Below are 12,917 nucleotides of genomic sequence, written 5' to 3'. Positions count from 1 at the left end.
GAGTCCCCAAGATGGTTGGATGGCGCCTTGTACGCCTCCTTCCGGCAACTCCTGCAGCCAAGCTGGTGCCAAATGTTTTCCTTTGGAGTTGGACCATGTCAGTGAGGCTGAGAAGGTGGTCTTGTCATCTGGGCAGCCCAGGACCTCCATACACACTGCCCAGGCTTGTGCCCCAGGGAGGTCACTTTGTTGCTGCTAACGCAGCGGTTTGACTTCACCCCTAAAGGCGCACTCCATTGCCTCTCAAGGCAGACAGATGCCAACACCAACACAGCAAGCTGGCATCCATCTAACTAACTCAGTACTGTTTCCACAGATTGGCAGCAGCAACCCAGGGTCTCAGACAGGATTCCTGTCCTGCCCCACTTGAAAATTCCAAGGATTGAACCCAAGGTCATACAAAGCGTGTTCTACCACTGAAACTAATCCCCCAAATGACGATACTAATAATACCACTACCATTCGTTTTGAGGTCACACTCCATTTCCCACAAAATTCTGCCTAACTCTTAAATAGTAATACAATCTAATTCCCAGTATCCTCCTTGATTGTCGTCTTCTTCTTCTTCTTCTTCTTCTTCTTCTTCTTCTTCTTCTTCTTCTTCTCCTTCTTCTGTTTATTGAATTGATATACCACATAGAGCTCTTCTACTTCACAAGGAGAATTGCAGACTTTGAGAGACCAACTTCGATTCCACTAGGCACTCTTTCATTACAACTAAGAGTGGAATCTGTTTGCCTACGGAAAGCATGTGAAAATCCATAGGGAGAAAATGTTTGCAATCCCTCCTGGTGGCGTGAGGACTGAAGGTTGCATATTCTATTGCCTTGGATAACAGCTGGAGCTCTGATAGGATGTTGGGGGTGGGAGGGAGACGGGGGTGGGGTGGGGGCGGATATGAATGTATGAATGACCTGCCTGGCTCCCTTTTCACCAACAGGGGTCCCAGAATTTGTAACAAGAGCTTTCAGGAGGACGGCATGGAGATAATCTGTGAAGCTGGAGGTACAAGGAACGGGGGGCTAAAAAAGGAAACATGAAGCCGCCTGAAAGACTATCTTGGAAAAAGTGGAATGGAAGCAGCGTGTGTCTCGAGGAGTCATCCCCAATGTCAAAGGAGAGCTGGAGATGCACACGTACGCATGAAATGGAAACCAAAGGACATAGGTAGGCTGAAAGCTCTCTCCTATAGACTTCACCAGTCAAATGACAATTGCGGCACAAATTTTCCCTTCTCCATCTCTCCACACCTCATCTGCATTTGGTATGAGCTGCCTACTCTCCCTTTTATTTCTTTTAAAGCAGATACTTGTTTCGTATCGCTGGCTGTGAAGAATCCAGAGCGCTGTCTGAGTGCCTCTTAGAAGCAGACCATGTGCCTACAGAGTTTAGAAGAGCTCTAACCTGTAACTGCAGGACCTGTGACACTTAATAGAAGGGGGACCTTTAACACCTCAGAACCACAGCATCTGGCCTGGGCATGGACTGAAAACAGCTGCTGTCCTTTGCCCAATGGCTTAGCAGGGAAGGAGGGAGAGAGGGGGAAGTGGGGGTTACAAGATTTCAAGAACTCTCCAACCAGAAAGAACTTTTTCATCCTTTCTTGCCTGGGGCCTGATGCTGGTTTTATAGGCATGGAAAGGGGGTGACCAGAAAAGCCTCTGAAATATGTGAGAGTGTGAACTAGACAATATCACTATTCTTCTTCCAGCTAGCATAGTACAAGAGGTTCTTTTTATAACCTGAGGGAGCAGAAAGGCACATTGCCTTTCTAAAAAAAAATCTGCAAAAATGATCTAATAGTTGCAATGTAAATAGGAAAGCCTTCTGCCTACCGTTTCTTAAAACGAACAGCCTTTCACCTTGGCACCTTGCACCCTCCAAGCAAAATATGATGTGCATCATGTTATTACAACATGAAGGGACCCGGGTGGCGCTGTGGTCTAAACCAGTGTTCCCCAACCTTGGGCCTCCAGCTGTTTTTGGACTACAATTCCCATCATCCTTGACCACTGGTCTTGCTAGCGAGGGATGATGGGAGTTGTAGTCCAAAAACAGCTGGAGGCCCAAGGTTGGGGAACACTGGTCTAAACCACTGAGCCTCTTGGGTTTGCTGATTGGAAGGTCAGCGGTTTGAATCCCCACAACGGAGTGAGCTCCTGTTGTTCTGTCCCAGCTCCTGACAACCTAGCAAGCCACCACATGGTCTGAGGGACGGTGGACCAGCCCACGGCTGAAAAAGGTTGTAGGGCATCTGGCGAGTGGGGCTTGACGTGGGCAGGAGATCCCATCTCTTCCCTTTTCTGCTGCCCATTTCCCCCTCTCCTTTCCCCCTCCTTGCCACCCGCATGAAATTAGGCTGAGGGTCGCAGCCTTTGGGTCTGCAGGTTGTCCACCAAAAGGAACATGCATCAGGGGTGTGAAGACTCATAATTTGATGGTGCTGGCGTGACCCATTATGATGTGTCCCTTGCCAGAGGGAGGCTGTTCTGATGCAAATCTAATACATTCCCATTCTTGTGATACTGCTCTGAGACTCTTAAACAGGGATCAGCAAACTTTCTATTCATGTAAAAACACGCTGATTCCCAGACCATCTGCGGGCCGGATGGAGAAAGTGATTGGGCTGCATCCAGCACACAGGCCTTAGGTTGCCTACCCGTGCCCTACAACCACCAAAAGCAAATGGCCCAATAAATTGCTCCAGAAAAAAATGCTACAAAAAATGGTAGACCACATTGTGAGAAAATTCCACAAAGATTTGGCCTGGTGGTGGGAAGTGATGAGAAAAAGAAAAATCTCAGAAGTTGTTTCAGAAAACTATCTTCTGGGAAATTTTACACTGGATATAGCAGATGTTTTAAAAAATAAAAATGGAATAGAATTGAATGGATGAGTAGCAGTGTGGTTAGTGTCTCCCCCAACATAGATCCCATGCGCTGCAATGTGCTGGAAAGGGTTTTGGTGTATCACTCAAAGGCTGAGATGCATAAGGAGAACCTTCTAACTAAGCATACAGAATAATAATAATCTGTACCAGAGTAATCTAAAGCAAATTGCTTCTTTACCCAACATATGCAGACATAAATGCTTAAAGGGGTGGGGAGAGGGAAAATAATTAATTATAAAAAGTGTCCGGGGAGAGGAAATGGATTGAAAAATTGACTCTGAGTTATAAAAATAAGTAATTTTGGCGACCTTGCAGGAGGCTTATTATATTAAATAAACATTATTACAGCGAATGAGTTGGGGAGGGTTATGAAGTCTTGGGGTTGGCAGTAACTGTTCTCTCCTGTTGCCCGAGGCCCCAGTCATCCTCAGATATTAATCTTCTAAAGTACTCTAAATGCTGAAGAGATAAACACTTGAAATATGAAAATGGTTCTACGACCCCCTTCCCCCACAGCCATAGACACAGTGACCCTGTGTCAACCCGAGATATTTGCTAGAGGCCCAGACATCGTGTGCTTCTCTCTAAACCAGGTTATTCTTTAAGTGAGATGGTTGCTTCAAGGCTTAGCAGCAGCAGCAGCAGCAGCAACAACAACACTGAAAAACGTGTGCAAGAGTCAAGGCCAAGCCAGGAATGTGTGTGTTTTGTTACACACATACTCATCGGTTTTGCTATCAAGAGGGTGGGGATGGGGGACTATGAAGCAGGGGTGGAATAATACTTTTATCACCAAATAAACTGTGCAAAGGACACACACCGACCTCCCCACATTCTGGTACTTAACACCCCTCTCCAAGCCAAGCTCTGAAACTACTGGGGTGGGGGTCTTTAAGAAGCAGGGATTGGAGGATTGGGGGGGGGGAAGCAAATTTCACTCCTTTCCACTGCACACACTTCATTTACTGTTAAAAGCAGTAAACGCGCCCCCCCAAGCATATATAGTTTCACCCTTCATGAAGTTTGTAAGGGACCCATCTCCATGTGACATTTTGAAGCATACAGAGCAGTAAGCATTTTTGTTGTTGTTGTTTAGTCGTTCAGTCGAGTCCGACTCTTTGTGACCCCCTGGACTAGAGCACGCCAGGCACTCCTGTCTTCCACTGCCTCCTGCAGCTTGGTCAAACTCATGCTGGTAGCTTCGAGAACACTGTCCAACCATCTCGTCCTCTGTCGTCCCCTTCTCCTTGTGCCCTCCATCTTTCCCAACATCAGGGTCTTTTCCAGGGAGTCTTCTCTTCTCATGAGGTGGCCAAAGTATTGGAGCCTCAGTTTCAGGATCTGTCCTTCTAGTGAGCACTCAGGGCTGATTTCCTTAAGAATGGATCGGTTTGATCTTCTTGCAGTCCATGGGACTCTCAAGAGTCTCCTCCAACACCATAATTCAAAAGCATCAATTCTTCGGCGACCAGCCTTCTTTATGGTCCAGCTCTCACTTCCATACATCACTACTGGGAAAACCATAGCTTTATAGCGGCATATATGAAAACACACATGGACATAAAGCCATGTTGCGCAAATTGGTTCTTTGTATAAATCTTTTCATAGAAAAGACATAGGTGGCAACTGTCCCCAAATCCCAATTATTCAGTTTTCCCTACCAATGTATTGGATGAATGATAATTTTGTATGACATATTTTGACATGCATGAACCTTAGAAACCTCTCCGGGAAAAGGTTAATTTGGAAAGGACTGGAACAGAAGTCTGTATAGAGTTCTCTCCCCTCCGCCCCCTTGCCCAAGGCTCTGATATTTCAATTAAACACATTCAATTCTGCCCTCCCCCCAAGATCTCCAGAACCAGATCCCAGATTCACCTGGAAAGTCGATCACCCAGAAGCAGTGGGGATTTAGTTAGAAAACAAATCTTTCCTTCAACCACCGTGAAAGGGAATTCTGTGCTCAGTGGCATGTCAAGCTGTGTCCTGGTTAGGAGTTACTCAACGAGTGAATAAAGAATGATCTTGCTGAACTAATTACTACATAGAATACAAGATCGGGAGGCGGGTGGAAGTAAGGAAAATAAGGTTTTGAAGGTTACAATTGAAAAGTGAGCTTTTATTTTTATGCTAAAATTTCTTTTTTCTTTTCTTTTTTTTTTGTCTATGTTTTTCATGTTTTTCTTTCCTTTTTTTGTAATGTCTATGGAAATTTGCTTTTTTGTGTCATTTTGTGTAAAATGCAATAAAATATTATTAAAAAAAAAAAAGGAGTTACTCAACGAGAAGGTCAGACAAGCTTTCCTGAGAAATATCTTGCCATCACTGAACAACAGTCCAAGGCCAGTCCCCCAGAACCTTCAAAACCTTCTTCGAATGCACTGGGGTTCTTTGGCAGATATTTAAGAGCTCGTGCACCAGAAATGTTGCATGAAAAGTGTTCCTTGAAAACAAAGTTTGAAACGCACTGCTGCAAACAAAACAGCCTAACCAGCCAGAAGTCAAATTAATCAGAAGCGCTCTCCTTTATATACAAAACACACGTTCCCTTATTTCTGATCCGCCAAGCAGGAGGCATTTGCTATCCTCCCTTTCAAAAACCAGTCTTGTTATCTCCACCAACAAACAGCAATCAAGAAGAAACACCAGTCTGGTTCTCAAAAAATGCTGCCTTTTTAGTCAAGAAAGATCCACTGGAAAACTGAGGGGAATGAATTGGGTTCATCAAATTCCTGCGCTCATCACATACAGATGTTACAATGATCAGTACTAGTGTCTGCAGGCAGCTGGCGGGGTGTGTGTGTGTGAAATTAAGCACTGTGAAGGATTTCCCTAAACAGCAGGCCCACTCCTAGTATCCTTGGATCCGTGGTGTAAAATCTTAATGCATGTCTATGGAAACTAAGCAAGTCCAGGCAAGCATTTATTTGAAGCTAGCAAACCTCTCCTGTTCTTTCGCAGTCCCATTCTGGAAGTTTGCGGAACAGGGGAGCATCCGTCTAGTCTAGTGCAAGAAATGGTACCTCTTGGCAAACCTGGGTTTTCCTCATTGCACTAGAACTCATATTGCAATGGCCTTACTACAAACAACAACCCAGTACTTCAGTTCTTTTGCCCATGAGCCCGTGCCTCTGTCTTAGAAAAAGCGTAATATCTAATGCTAATTTCAGGAGTTTAGACCGCCCCCTGCCCCCCACTTACAGGCCCATGTTGAATTCCAGGCTTGGGGATAAATGTACAATCACATAGTGGAAAAGCTGCCCAGTTCCAATTTAGCAACTATAGCTGGAGAGAAGATACTAAAGGAGTTCAAATAACCGTGCCAAGTCCTGTGGCCTGAGTTAGAAAGTACCGGCCAGAGTTGCAAACTCTTCTAAATATTGGGAAATTCAGAGTGAGATATTCCAGCTCAAAGCTTTTCCAGAGCCATTTCAACAGAAAAGGCAGATAGTTCATTTTCTTTAGTTAGGAGAATACCACCATTCAACATGCAAGGTCGGGAAAGACTGCATATTATATTAAATTGAATACTGCTTGATGACAAAAGCACCATGTATGTGGACAGCTCACATATATCACCGTCATCTCTTTGACATGCAATGACTTAACTTGCAGCAAATTTGCCCATGTGTCAGTATTCACAAATGTGATTTCCTGGGAGGGCTGTACTATGTATTCCTCCCCCCCCCACCCAACATATAAAACTGAATGACAATCTCTGTCTGAAATCAGTGTGGCATCTCTTCAACCGCATAATAACTCAGAATCCCTATTCATAGAATTTTAAAGGTATGTCATATTTCAGGAACTTATTATTTTGTTCCATAGTTCGTGCATCATGCATTTCTTCCTTTTGGGATTACGTGAATTGGCTTACCCGGATAGGCCCCAATGCCTGGTCCTGAATGGCCAGTCCAGGTGTTTCTCGAATGAGAAATCCATGTAAATCCTGTAGATGTATCGTGAGTCCAACCACAAATATCTCCAGGAAGATCAAAGTTGCAGTTGAATCCCACAGGGATCTGGAAATCTGGTAACGAGAACAGAACAACATAAAAACAGGATTAAAGGAAGGCCAGTCACAGAGAAATGCTATTTAATAACTAACATAGTTGGCAAACCATAAATAGCTGAGGAAGTATGAAGTCTCTGCCATGTGTGCTTGCATGCTCTCTCTCTCATGATACTTTTAACATGTCTCATGTTTCGGCAGCTTTGGGAATCAGTCTTCTGTTCCAAATCATCAAAATGTACATGCCCACATCCCTCAGCTAAGTAAATATAAGAAAAAGCACCAAATGTTTTCATTCTCTCCTTATCCTCCAGAAAACCATACCCTTCCAAATGTCAAGGCTGTTCTCCAGCTGCCCTCCACCACTCTATTGTGGAGGAGAGAGAGAGAGAGAGAGAGAGAGAGAGAGAGAGAGAGAGAAGAAAGGAACAGCAATAAGTCTCAGTATTTCTGATTACTGAATAATGATCAAAACACTAAGATTCCAGCCCAAGATGGTAGCCTGAACAGTAGCAATTTTTGGAGCGCTAGAATCCTTCTTGCATCCTTGGTACCGGATCCTTTCTTGGGGGCGAATGTTCAGTCATTTCTGCGCATTATTTGTTTATTTGATGTCAGAACTGCCTTTGCTGTTTCTGTTTCTGCGTTCTGTTCTTCTTAGTCCACAAATCAAGTACGCAGAGCAGGACTAAGAGACAGCTAGTCAGACCGTGAGGAGGGCTATGCATCCAGAGACCTTGCAAGATGATGCAGTGGCACTTTTGCAAACTATTGCTGATGAAGGTGTCTGCGTCATGGTGGAGAGGACATGGGGGCCAGTAAAATGGAGGCCACCAAAAAACCTACAGGCACATAACACTGCTCTCAAGCCAAGTATTAGGAACAATTTCAGAACTTGGGGGTTCAGGAGCAAGGGGAAGAAGGGAACTCTAGCAATCTTCTCTGCGAGCTCCTGACATCGCTGAGGGCCTTTATAGTGAAGATTATCAGGTTCCGCACTAAAGAAGATCGCTTAAAGTGTGCAATGGGTAAGGATAAACCGAGCACCGGCAGAATCCTGACCTCTCCAGAATACGTGAAAGAGTTCGCTGAAGCCCAACATATGAAGGATAAAGCTGGTTCCTATCCATACTTATGCAGGTATGTCTTACATGAGTGAGAAATGCAAATGACTTGATCCTCCACAGATTTCAGGCTGGTTCAGTGCTCCTTGGTTAAGCAGAACATCTGTTTTATCTGCGTCAGCACTTCTGCCAGGTGTTTGCCTGTGTATATGGCAGGATGACTTGCAGAAGTGATCCAATATGGGATAGAAAGCTGTCCTTCAGAACTGGCCCTCCCATGAAGGATAGAACTGAAGGCCAAACCAGATGTGTACTTGTTAAGTAGCAGACAGCAGATGCTGCATTTTTCCTTAATAAATAACAGGGGTAGAGGACTCCAATTCTCACTGTGTAGACAGTGCAACTGAAGGAGGTCTTCCCCACTCTGGGGCTTGGAGCCTTAGAGGGGAAAGTCCTCATTTATACCAACGGGGACTTCTTTTCCATTCTAATCTCAGTGGGGGAGAATCTGAGTGAGAAACACAAGTTGTAGCTGCAGGCTATTTGGGAAGGACAAAAAAGAGAGAGAGTTCTACCAGGCCATGCTTGCAGCAAAGCAGATAGCCCTCCAACACTGGAAATCGCGGACCACACCAAACACAGAAAATGAGGTGCAATGCCTACCTAGTGCAAGAATGAAACCCTTCCAACTCAAGAGTTTGCTTTGCTGGACACCGTACGCAACCCTAATTTTATATTGAATGTATAAAATGGCTGCAGAGCGGAAAGGTATCTACTACTGCTAAAAAAATAAATTAAAAGAAAATTCAGTGGTACCTCGGGTTAAGTACAGTGGTACCTCAGGTTACGTACGCTTCAGGTTACATACGCTTCAGGTTACAGACTCTGCTAAGCCAGAAATAGTACCTCGGGTTAAGAACTTTGCTTCAGGATGAGAACAGAAATCGTGGTCCGGCGGCGCGGCGGCAGCGGGAGGCCCCATTAGCTAAACTTCAGGTTAAGAACAGTTTCAGGTTAAGTACAGATCTCCAGAACGAATTAAGTACTTAACGCGAGGTACCACTGTACTTAATTCGTTCTGGAGGTCCGTTCTTCACCTGAAGCACCACTTTGGCTAATGGGGCCTCCTGCTGCCGCCGTGCCACCAGAGCCCGATTTCTGTTCTTATCCTGAAGCAAAGTTCTTAACCTGAAGCACTATTTCTGGGTTAGCGGAGTGTGTAACCTGAAGCGTATGTAACCTGAAGCATATGTAACCCGAGGTACCACTGTAAAGGAATGAGTGGAACGAAGGGAGAGAAGGCACAGGATGGAGAGAAGGCGCTGAGAGTCTTTATTGTAAAAGACTATCTATCGATCATCTATCAATCATCTATCTATCTATCTATCTAATCATCATCTATCTATCTATCTATCTATCTGCTGCTGCCTCTCTGCTCTAAATAGATAGATAAATACATAGACAAACAAATAAACAAATCCCTGCATGTAGAACACTAGCATGCCAAGGAGAAGGTTAGGCTGAAACATGTCAATGTAAATTACCCAAATAATGTGGATGCTCCCAGACCATTTGATAAATGAGATTGGAAGGGAGCATTCTCTCAGAAGCTACTCAAGGCAATCTCTGGGTAAGCTCTGGTCGATATAGGTTGAACATAAATACATCAGTCATCTTTTTTTTTTTTTTTAAGCAACCCTTAACAATACAGTAAATCAATGCAGCATTTTGTGAAGTCACTCACTCCTTGCCATTAAATAAGATCAGACTTCTCTAGAGCTTCAACTGTCACTAGTAATATCGTCCCACAATCTTCAGCTTTCCTGGCTAAGAAGCTCGAGGAAAAACAACAAGGATCACTTAGCAGCAAACTCATTATTGACAACAATATAACTGGAATGGCCCGACTGAAGCTCAGGGCTTAGCTGTGCTCTTAGGAGGTTCGAACCTGACTCCTACCCAACTTGAGGAAGGAATAGTTCACAAAACAATTTGCTCTCTCCCAGCCAAGGAGAGGGTAGGGCAGGAGCCAGGGAACATGGTAAATTTTATAGCCACCAGGGCATGGGTGAGGGCAGGTGCGTGGTATATCGCCAGGACCACATAACACCGGTTCTGAGAGATCTGCATTGGCTCCCAGTACGTTTCCGAGCACGATTCAAAGTGTTGGTGCTGACCTTTAAAGCCCTAAACGGCCTCGGTCCTGTATACCTGAAGGAGCGTCTCCACCCCCATCGTTCTGCCCGGATGCAGAGGGCCTTCTGGCGGTTCCCTCATTGCAAAAAGCAAAGCTACAGGGAACCAGGCAGAGGGCCTTCTCGGTAGTGGCGCCCGCTCTGTGGAAGACCCTCCCATCAGATGTCAAAGAGATAAAAAACTACCTGACATTCAGAAGACATCTGAAGGCAGCCCTGTTCAGGGAAGTTTTTAATATTTAACACTGTTTTTAACACTTGATTGGGAGCCCCCCAGAGTGGCTGGGGAAACTCAGCCAGATGGGCGGGGTATAAATAAATTATTATTATTATTATTATTATTATTATTATTATTATTATTATTATTATTAGGGTGCCATTCCTCATGGTGGCCCTGGCATGACAAAAGCAGCATGTGTCCTGGCCCTAGGACTGGGCAAGCTCAGAAGAAGGAACGTGGGAAGACATATTGGTGATAGCTCTTGTCAGGAACACTGTATCTTCCTTGGAAATGTGACCCGGGTCAGTGGATGATGGGGAGCAAGGACCTCCCAAACTGAGCTGTGTAGGAATTATGGGATGGGTGAGAGAGGGGTGCGAGGCAGCAGGCCAAGAATCTGTGCTCACCACACAGGAAATGGAAGGAAGAGGTGGGGTGGGGGGAGGAGGGAGGAAGAAGGGGCCCAAGAAACCCAAAGTTGTCTCCTGACTTTATGGTGAGAAAGGTGAAATTCCAGCATTAATTATAAAGACCATTTCTTCATCTAAGTTGCTGCAGGCTGCAACAGAGAGCTCCCAAGAGGAATGGCGAAGTAGCTGCTTCTGCTGAGGTCATTTTTTCTGCTTCCCTTGGAGTATGAACGCTCAGGCTGAGAACAATGTTTGAAACCTTCGCAAGGGGCAAGTTCTGGCTCTTGGCCAAACAGACATACTTTTTTTGTCTGCGGATTTTTCGCTTGGGGCCCCCGCGCATCCCTTTCAATGTAGGATAATAATATTGGCCCAGAAAATACCTGCATTCTCCAAACAGCCATCACCACAGTCGGTTGCTTCTTCGTCTGTGGGAAACTGAGTGGTGGTCTCCTCACTCCTTAAGGTGGGCTTCAGAGTCTCCGCAGTGGACTTGACATCTGCATTTAAAAGAAGGCGGGGGAGGAGAGAGGGGGGGGGACAAAGAGTGATCATTTCACTGGATTCGGAAAGAAGAAAGCAGACAGGCTAGCAACACAGCACGCGGTTTCACTCACTTGAGAGAATGCAGGAGGGAATGTGTCCAAACCCCAGTCATGAGGCTTTTTGTTTACAGAACAAAAAACCCTCTGTATTTGTAAAGTTCTTAATTACACAGTCATACACCGGATCGTTATGCTAAACTGTTCCTCAGAAAACCTTTGTTGCATGGAGCGCAAAGTTCATCTCCGCTTTCTGCCTGTGGGTGGACGATTCAATCAGAGGGTTCTACAGGGAAAGGGTCGATGTGGTTTACCTTTGAGGAAAAGTCTTGCCTTACACAGGGAGTTGGGAAAAGATCAGTTTTGCTTAATTGAATTGCCAGCCAGCGAGCCTCAGGACCCTAATTTGCTGTCCTGCAGGTAAAGCCCAAGACCAGTCAATTGCTATGCACCTAACCACCAGCTGCTCTCTGCTTCTGTCAACACCCCAATCCTTGAAACCGTATTTCCTTATGGCACTTTGCATCTCAAGCATCCTGAGACAGTATATTGGCAAGAACTGTTGCACTCCTGCGAGGTATGAAGCAATGGGAAGAGAAAGAGGTACCGTATTTTTTGCTCTATAAGACCCACTTTTTCCCTCCTAAAAAGTAAGGGGAAATGTGTGTGTGTCTTATGGAGCGAATGCAGGCTGCGCAGCTATCCCAGAAGCCAGAACAGCAAAAGGGATTGCTGCTTTCACTGCGCAGCAATCCCTCTTGCTGTTCTGGCTTCTGAGATTCAGAATATTTTTTTTCTTGTTTTCCTCCTCCAAAAACTAGGTGCGTCTTGTGGTCTGGTGCGTCTTATAGAGTGAAAGATACGGTAGATATTTAGAGGACCAGTTGCCAAGAACTGAGGTGGCCATGATTCTATGCAGACAGAACAAAGCAGTCAACGTTAGGATTCTGCAAGGATATCAACAAAAGGAGTGACGTTGATCCCAAGCACAGGAAGCACACCGTGGAAATAGACCAGAACTAAATTTTAACCGTCAGAATAATGAATTCAGACTCACAGCACTCGAGTCACGAAACTTAGCAGAAAAGCTTCCTTATGTGCAGGGTAACAAGGTGAGGGAAGAAAAGTTTCTCACATGCCACAGATGTCAACATAGCTCAAGTCCCTTGTAAAGCTTGATTTATGGATGTAGAGGAAATAAAGAATTCTTTCATGTTTGGACTCCAGTGGACAACAATCTCCTTTGTACTTAGGTTCCTACTGATTTTGGTTTGGGTTTTACAAAGCAAGGAGGTTTGCTACAGCTTCGTGAAAATCGAGATCACAAGGCAACACATTCTTTTCCCTTCTTTACAGAAATGAGACATGGAAAAGACCGGCACCCACATAAACACCCTGAACATGGCAATGTAAAGGAACAAGTCACTCAACACCAGGAATGATGCAGCTACAGAAGGGAGCAAAAGAATTTCTAGTGTGGTGTGACTCTTTGCCGAAAAGCATCTGGCTTCACACTTCAATTGTGAACTTTATCCCACCGCAACTTTAAAAAAAAGACCCCATGAAACTACCTAATGGCAGGTG

At 44.9% G+C, this 12,917-nt stretch overlaps 1 protein-coding gene across 2 annotated transcripts in view; it reads right to left on the bottom strand.

Annotated features, from left to right (window-relative positions):
• The window catches only part of NRP2 (neuropilin 2), a 231,925-nt gene that overhangs the window by 81,294 nt on the left and 137,714 nt on the right, over window positions 1-12,917 (bottom strand). For both annotated transcript variants that reach the window (XM_081867265.1, XM_081867264.1), the window contains exons 11-12: window positions 11,175-11,291; window positions 6,768-6,920 (exon numbers count right to left, since the gene is read on the bottom strand). In XM_081867265.1, the coding sequence (XP_081723391.1) occupies window positions 6,768-6,920; window positions 11,175-11,291 (270 nt within the window). The remainder of the gene's footprint in view (window positions 1-6,767; window positions 6,921-11,174; window positions 11,292-12,917) is intronic.

Source organism: Podarcis erhardii, assembly GCF_964252035.2.
Source record: "Podarcis erhardii genome assembly, chromosome: 1".
NCBI classification, from domain to species: domain Eukaryota; kingdom Metazoa; phylum Chordata; class Lepidosauria; order Squamata; family Lacertidae; genus Podarcis; species Podarcis erhardii.
Note: the sequence above shows the minus strand (reverse complement) of the source record. Positions and strands in the feature narration are given on the sequence as shown.